The sequence below is a fragment of the Lytechinus variegatus genome, chromosome 2, assembly GCF_018143015.1.
Source record: "Lytechinus variegatus isolate NC3 chromosome 2, Lvar_3.0, whole genome shotgun sequence".
NCBI lineage: Eukaryota > Metazoa > Echinodermata > Echinoidea > Temnopleuroida > Toxopneustidae > Lytechinus > Lytechinus variegatus.
Window position 1 is genome coordinate 45,141,431 of NC_054741.1, and position 8,702 is coordinate 45,150,132.

An 8,702-nucleotide genomic window follows, 5' to 3' on the forward strand; every position below is an offset into this window, starting at 1 on the left:
GTCCACTAACTGTCCTTGTAACTAATTTTCTGACTTTTAAAACCATGGTTTAGACATCAAAACCATATGCATTTGACAGATATTACATGAACTATGTCCATTTGTAAATAACTGCGGCTAATTTATATTCAATATTTTTAATCCACCATGGACTTTTTGACAAACTTGACCATCGACTGTCCTTTTCACTTATCCCAATGTATTATTTTACCAATTTAACAAATGTAGACACAAATTATTTTCCTAGATATTGAGCAATTTCTGTTGTTTTTTTTTTTTTCAAAGTAGCAACAGCAATTTTGGACTCCATCTTTGGAAGCCTTCTTGGATTTTTGATCCTTTTGGACCATTGACTGTACTTGTAACTTTTCCCTATGTATTTTGATCATTTAAACCAGACTCTAGACACCAAAATCATATCTTTCAGTATCGACCGCACAGAAACGCTGTTAGCATAACATTTCAATAACACTGCATGAGCAAAGGGCCCCTGTTACAACCGGTAATCTCGCCGCGATGGCTATAATGCATTATTTACATCTGAGATTAACTTAGATTTAGTCATGATTATTTGCACATCCTACAAGTTTAAAATCTAGAAAGGGGTAAAGGAATGTAATCCATTATCATATTGGCCTACAAACTTGAATTATTATTACATTTTAAACATGAAATCGCAGCAGGTAGTATTACTAATTTGATTTAAAAAATATCGAATAAGCTTCAAAAGATGAAAAAAAAGAAGATTGCCTATCATGGAGATTCTGTACATTCTGTTTCTTTTGTTTGCAAATGCTCTTCACCAGAGGCGTCGATCCGGGGGGGGGCAATCGCCCCACCAATGAAAATATTGGAGGGGGGGGGCAAACATATCATTTGCCCCCCAATAATTCTGGATATACCAAACAAGTGGAATGCCTCTGGCGGTCTCACCTGCATCACACGATTCAATATAGCAGCAGTGCTGATTTTGAAAACTACTATAACTCGCACAAGATGTTCAGTGATACTTGGTTACTCTTATGTCCACGTTTTATGAACTAGACCAATACACTTTAATACAGAGATATGACTGTAATTCAACAAATACCCCCAACTAGGCCAAAGTTCATTGACCTTACATGACCTTTGACCTTGATCATGTGACCTGAAACTCGCCCAGGATGTTCAGTGATACTTGATTACTCTTATGTCCAAGTTTCACGAGTCAGATCCATAACTGTCAAAGTTATGATGGTAATTCAACAGAAACCCCCATTATGGCCAAAGTTCATTGACCTTGACCTTGGTCATGTGACCTAAAATGCGCACAGGATGTTCAGTGATACTTGATTACTCTTATGTCCAAGTTTTATGAACTAGACCAACACACTTTCAAAGTTATGATGGTGATTCAACAAATACCCCCAATTTGGCCATGAATATGCAATAAATGGAACGATAATGCCATATATCCTCTAGGTCTTTCCCCTTTTTCTGATTTTATTGAAAATTTGAAATGAACTTGTAATTGTCTCAAATGTATGTATGTCACCCGAGTAACAAAATGATGATCTTTGAAGCAATATTCTGTGTGGACAAAATTTAAATAAACCTAATTTTGTATGATACAACAGACCCTCATTGCATATTCCTGGAGACATGAATATAAATTTCACCGAAATAAGGCCTAATGAAAAATTTTAAGAAACCATATTTTTTTCTACTCATTTCCAATTTTTATCAATTTGTCATTGTTTGGTTTGTCTCACCTTACTATTCGAACCATATTATTTTCTTCAGCCTGGAGTACCCCTTAAGGAATAGGTATATAGCGGGGGATGTTGATTAGTGCCAAGATATATGATCCTTTTCAAAGATTTTTTTCTTCCAGGATATATCATTTATTTAGGTGTTTGAAGACATTTTTATGAATAAACCCTACATAGAAGAAAAATAGTTGATGAAATTTATCGCATGATAACCATCATTGGCAAATACTCTATCATGATCATGATGAGTGAAGTCTGTGAAGAGCAGGGGCTTCGATCCATTTTTCAGATGGGGGGGGCAAAATCATTAACGTTCCAAAGGCTCTCGATCGTACAAGACACCCATCCACACACCCTCACACACATATATACAGCGCGTCCCAACAAAAATGTCCCTCTGACATAAGGACTGAATTCTAAAATGTGGTAGGATTCTCAAATAAATGTTCATGAGTAGAAAGTTCATTTCATGTTCTAACTTTTATGAAAATTTCATTGGTCGCGCTTCAGCAGTTTTGAATACACACTAAGTTACGTAACAATGGTGCATTTTAGCTCATTCCAAGTTTGCAGCATTGATGCATTTCTTCATTGTCTAAGGCATGTTAAGCCCCATTCTTACATCCATGATCTGAGCAGGGATTATTCCCTAATCATATCTAGGCTCATCAAATCATAAACTTGAGCATGTTCAGAAGGACAAGAAACATAAATTAAGTTTGTTTGATGATGCACCAACTTGAAAGAAAATATGAATGATGGATGAGTAAAATAAGATGAAAAAGGGGGAATCAACAAATTAATCACCCTTTGCGAAAAGGAACTATACCAAAGAAAATTTTTACTTTTTTCTTTTAAAAAGTTACACAAAATTATTGAACTTGACCTCAGTAGCTAATTAACTAAAAAAAAGTAATGAAAACAAAAATGCAGTATTGTTGGAATTATGCATGAAACAGACATGACCCGTTGTCTCAATCATTGTGCATCTCCAGTTTATCAAACATGAAGTGAACTGTCAAATACTGTTTTTGCCCTTCTGAACATGCTCAAGGTTGTGATTTGATGAGCCCAGTTAGATCATGGAGATTTTCCTGGTCAGATCAGGGAATTCCTTGGTCAGAACAAGGAGATAGAGGTGATATCTCCTTGGTCAGAGTGGTCAAAAAGGGTTGATATGCAAGAAAGTGCAGAACACAAAGCAGTGTTGCATGCATATAAACTTGGAATGGGTTGAAAAGCACCACTGTTACATAATAGGCTGTGTATTCAAAACCACTGAAGTGAGACCAATGAAATTTTTATAGAAGTTAGAACATGAGATGGGCTTCCTATATCCATACATTTCATTGATAATAATTTTTATTTTTGGAAGTTATTAAGCCGCATATCAGAGGGACATTTTTTTGGGACGCGCTGTATATGAGACGCAGACACGTATCTCACCAACAAATTAATGCGAGCGCAAAGCGCAAGCTAATTTTTTATAGTATACTGACAGGAAAAGCGTGCCTGTTTAGGGCTGTTTGTAACTCATGAGAATACATATCTCACTACACAGATAGTACGAGTGCCGAGAGTGAGCTGAAATTTCTTTGTATTCTGACCTGAAAGCTTGATATTCTAAGCATTTTTGGTACTAATGATTAAATTGGTATCTAAAAGAATAGATGTGAGCGAAGCACGAGCTGAAAATTTGGATATTTCGATCTGAAAAAATGACAGTTTAATGGAAGTTTTTGATAAAGAACAAGATATATATCCAAGAAAAGATGATTGCAAATCGAAGCAGGAGTTCTTTTGATGCTTAAACCTGAAAATGGGACATTTACATTCACCTAAGTATTTAATCATGAAAAGTATGGGTTTTTGCTACAGAAATGATACAAACGCGAAGCGCGAGCTGAAAATTTTTTATATTCCAATCTGAAAAGCGGACATTTTGAGCACGATTTTAAATAAAGAACAAGTTGTGTATCTCAATCTCGCTTGCTGAACATTACAATCTTGGTTTTTTGTCTCACCTGCATAGCAGAGAGAGACTATAGGCGCCGCTTTTCTGACGGCGGTGGCGTCAACACCAAATCTTAACCTGAGGTTAAGTTTTTGAAATGACAGCATAACTTAGAAAGTATATGGACCTAGTTCATGAAACTTGGCCATAAGGTCAATCAAGTATTACTGAACATCTTGCCTGAGTTTCATGTCACATGACCAAGGTCAAAGGTCATTTAGGGAAATTAGGGTCAATGAACTTAGACCATGTTGGGGAATCAGCATCAAAATCTTAACCTAAGGTTAAGTTTTTGAAATGTCATCATAACTTAGAAAATATATGGACCTAGTTCATGAAACTTATACATAAGGTTAATCACATATCACTGCACATCCTACATGAGCTTCATGTCACATGACCAAGGTCAAAGGTCATTTAGGGTCAATGAACTTTGGTCGAATTGGGGGTATCTGTTGAATTAACATCATAAGTTTAAAAGTTTATGGACCTGATTCGTGAAACTTGGACATAATAGTAATCAAGTATTACTGAACATCCTGTGCAAGTTTCAGGTCACATGATCAAGATCAAAGGTCATTTAGGGTCAATGAACTTTGGCCAAATTGGGGGTATTTGTTGAATTACCATCATAACTTTGAAAGTGTGTTGGTCTAGTTAATAAAACTTGGACATAAGAGTAATCAAGTATCACTGAACATCCTGTGCGCATTTTAGGTCACATGACCAAGGTCAAAGGTCAATGAACTTTGGCTATAATGGGGGTTTCTGTTGAATTACCATCATAACTTTGACAGTTATGGATCTGATTCATGAAACTTGTACATAAGAGTAATCAAGTATCACTGAACATCCTGTGCGAGTTTCAGGTCACATGATCAAGGTCAAAGGTCATGTAAGGTCAATGAACTTTGGCCATGTTGGGGTTTTTTGTTGAATAACCATCATATCTCTAAGTTTATTGGTCTAGTTCATAAAAAGTGGACATAAGAGAAACCAAGTATCACTGAACATCTTGTGCGAGTTAGAGTAGTTTTCAAAGTCAGCACTGCTGCTATATTGAACCGTGTGATGCAGGTGAGACGGCCAGAGGCATTCCACTTGTTAATATTCAAGAATTTTGTTATTTTTTATCAGATTTTGATGAATTTTCAACAATTTGCTCATCTAATTTTACTCAATTTATTCATATATTCTTGGGCTCAGAATGCCCCTTTAATTCGGTCGAGGTATATTATAAATTACTTGGTATAGGAAAGGGAAACAAGTTTTAAAGAGAGAAATCATTCACTAACATCATCACTTTTGTTGCCCTTGGCACTGTTAGTGATTTGTATTAACATTAGCGCCACTGTTAGCTTCTGCTAGGCCTTTTATTGTTAGATTATTAGGAATTCGACTAAGCTTCTGTGAGTTTATCGATACCGGTAGGCCTACTTTTAGTGCTCTGTTAGTGAAAACAGTGCATCTAGCTGTGGTCGCCCTTGAAAGGTGTGACTGACCCTAATGTTAGCGTTATGGTACGCTAACAATGCTTCTGTGCGCTCGCCACAGGTGGATATGGAATGAACTATGTCTATTTTTGTCTTGCCTGAATAGCAGAGTGAGACCGCTTTTCCGACAGCGGCAGTGTCGTCAACATTGATATCTTAACCAAGGTTAAGTTCTTGAAATGTCATCATAAATTAGAAAGTATATGGACCTAGTTCATGAAACTTGTACATAAGGGTAATGAAGTATTACCAACGAACGTAGAGGGCAGCAACACACATCAGTGTTGCTATTAGGAAGGTCCACTCGATATGCGCATACAAAATAATATATCCCAACAATTGAATAATATATACCTTATTTTAAAAATAATTTTTAAATGAAATTATTGTCTTAATCTTTTTTATTCTTCAGTAAGTAGGATGAATTCTGTCATCAAATAAACCAATATCCTAATTTCATCCTGATTTTGCCAAGCCCATTTTGTGACCACTTTTATGCTCTGCCCCTCACTCAGAGAACCATTTTAGTAGATTGTAGAGTTGATTTTTTTTATTTCCTCATTTTCATCATTTTTTGTCTCACCTGCGTAGCAAAGTGAGACTATAGGCGCCACTTTTCCGACGGCGACGGCGGCGGCGTCAACATCAAATCTTAACCTGAGGTTAAGTTTTTGAAATGACATCATAACTTAGAAAGTATATGGACCTAGTTCATGAAACTTGGCCATAAGGTTAATCAAGTATTACTGAACATCCTATTAGAGTTTCATATCACATGACCAAGGTCAAAGGTCATTTAGGGTCAATGAACTTAGACCATGTTGGAGGAATCAACATCAAATCTTAACCTGAGGTTAAGTATTTGAAATGTCATCAATTATCAAAACAAAGATATGTGAGGTTAATACATTTTTCATCTAAATTTCGCTCCACCACATCAATGCACCTACACAATCCAGCTCCATGGTGGTTTGACCGAGCATGCATGCGCGGCTGGCGTCCCGGTAGGTTTGGGCGGTTTACCGGATGGTGGTATTTGAAATTTTGCATGCATGCTTACATAAATTGGTGTAAAATTATAGCATGAAAATACTACCTGTGACATAGACTTTTGCCCCTTGATAGTTCATAAGTCGATACCCGTCAGAATATACATGGCTCGATACTAAACCGGATACTTTTGGTCGAATGTTAGGTCTAATGATGGACCTGGTCAAGAGCTTGGCTTTGCTCGTGTAGTGGCCGTATTCAATCTCTGCCTGATGGATTGCAAAAAAGCTGGGTCAGATTTGTGGATATTACATACTGTCTGTATACATATTTTTATGCTCCAGTCTATACTATGACTGAAAATCAAGATTCTAACCTTGAATATTTATCGTTGCTGAACTGCCTCTGTGCCACACCCACAACAGTGACAGACCAAGTCCATATCAAGCTTGGTCGATTCGCGTGGAGTATGCGGCCAGCACTATTGTTCGCGCAGTATACTTGGCACATACCCATATGTGACCGGGAAAGTTTTGACGCTGTCAGGACAGCTGGTTTTGGTGTTGGCTAGTGTAGTTATGGTAGGGGCAGCAAAATTAAGCAGAACGGTAAATACAAAATGTCATCAGACTATGCATTTTTATTGATATGCAAACTACAAAAATCATTACCTTTCGTCTTTTTTAGCAAAGATCAAAATTATTAAAATAATATTTTATGTTCTTTATTGCAGCTCTCATTATTCATCAAAAATATTGAAATTGAACGAACGAAAAAAAATCAACTCTACAATCTACCCTAATGGTTCTCTGAGTGAGGGGCGGAGCTTAGAGTGGTCACAAAATCTGAGCGGAGTGACCTTCCTAAAAGCAATACTGCAAAGCGTTGCTGACTCTACATTCGTTGGTATTACTGAACATCCTACCTGAATTTCAGGACACATCACCAAGGTCTAAGGTCATTTAGGGTCAATGAACTTAGACCATGTTGGGGGAATCAATATAGAAATCTTTACAAAGGTTAAGTTTTTGAAATGTCATAACTACGAAGGTATATGGACCTAATTCATAAAACTCAGACATAAGGGTAATAGTGTATCACTGAAGATCCTGCCTGAGTTTCGAGACACAAGGTTTCATCCTGTCACCTTGCTCTGTGAATGGGTCAAAGGTCACTGAGGGTCAATTAACTTTGGCCATGTTGGGGTTATTTGAGGAATAGTCATCATAAAATCTTATGGATCTACAGTGCGTATAAAAAAACGGGACAGTTTTGAAAAGTCTATAAAAACTTTGTTTCAAATTATTATCTATATTTTGATGTAAATAGATGCTCTGAGATGTTATATTTGAAATGTCATTTAAAAAAATTAATTTTGTTCATGCTTAAGCGAACATGGGACGTTTTTGTCGGGGGTTCAAAAAGAGGCTTGCGCCAAAATGGCAGAAATGAGAAATTTGATGATTAGACTTTTGGTTAATCAGCAGACTTCTTCTTAATAATTTTCGAATTATGCTGTCAAATGTTGTTTACAAATACATTTATTCACCTGAATTATTTTGTTTTTCATTAAAACTTCTTTTACCTTTGAATTTTCCTTCATAAGTAAGAAAAGAAGACTTTTTGTCAACCCAAGTAAGAAAATTTGCATTATTAATTGGGAGAATTTTTAATTATTCAAATCCTTGTATTATGTGAAACAAATTATGTTATGGTAACTATGAAAAAACATGAATCCTATTTTCAAGGGGTTAATCCTTCACTAAGTTTATGTGCTTGACAGGCAGGGTTGGCGCGTTTTAAACGGTGTGTTTTAAAACATGTTTTAAAATGCGATTTAAAACACCAATTTTTTTTACAAAAAAAACATGTTTTAAAACACCGCATACACTTGTGTGTTATAAATTTGCATGGATGGATATCATTTTTGGTTTACAGGCTCTTTATAGGAATCTGATCAAATGTTCTTTAAAAAAAATTTCAACATCACATTTATTTTCTGATGTATTTTATTGTTTTTTTCAATGGAATAGTCAGGGACTATATTTTGACCATAAACAAGGTGAAATTAATTGATTTTAATCAGTAAAAGGAAAAATAATGGCACATTTATGAATAATGGCTAAAAACACTATTGCATTAGATTTGTACACAAATTCACGTTTTTAGCATTTTTGGGTCTGCATGCACTTACAAAATGTTGCGTAATTTCAGAACTGCATACCAGGGGGTTGCAATTTTGGTCTCAAAAGTTGCGTGAGACTCCAAAAAGGAAAGTCTGTGAGTGATGCGGTAAAAAAAAATTGAGCAGTGGATTTATCACAAAAAAATGACGAGGGGGGCTGAATAAGCCCCCTCCCAGTCTTATTAAGGTTAAATATCTTTTTCCATGATTGATTTTAATGAAACATAAATAAGACTCTATAGGCCTACTGATTGTTTTTAAATATATTT

The 8,702-nt window shown here is 35.9% G+C and overlaps 1 protein-coding gene across 1 annotated transcript in view; it reads left to right on the forward strand.

Moving 5' to 3' along the window:
* LOC121408137 (probable cystathionine gamma-synthase) overlaps nt 1-7,232 on the forward strand; it is a 66,784-nt gene extending 59,552 nt beyond the window's left edge. Inside the window, exon 8 of the mRNA XM_041599462.1 lies at nt 6,982-7,232. Within this exon, the coding sequence (XP_041455396.1) occupies nt 6,982-7,050 (69 nt within the window). The 3' untranslated portion in view covers nt 7,051-7,232. The remainder of the gene's footprint in view (nt 1-6,981) is intronic.
* Nucleotides 7,233-8,702: the final 1,470 nt, after the last annotated feature.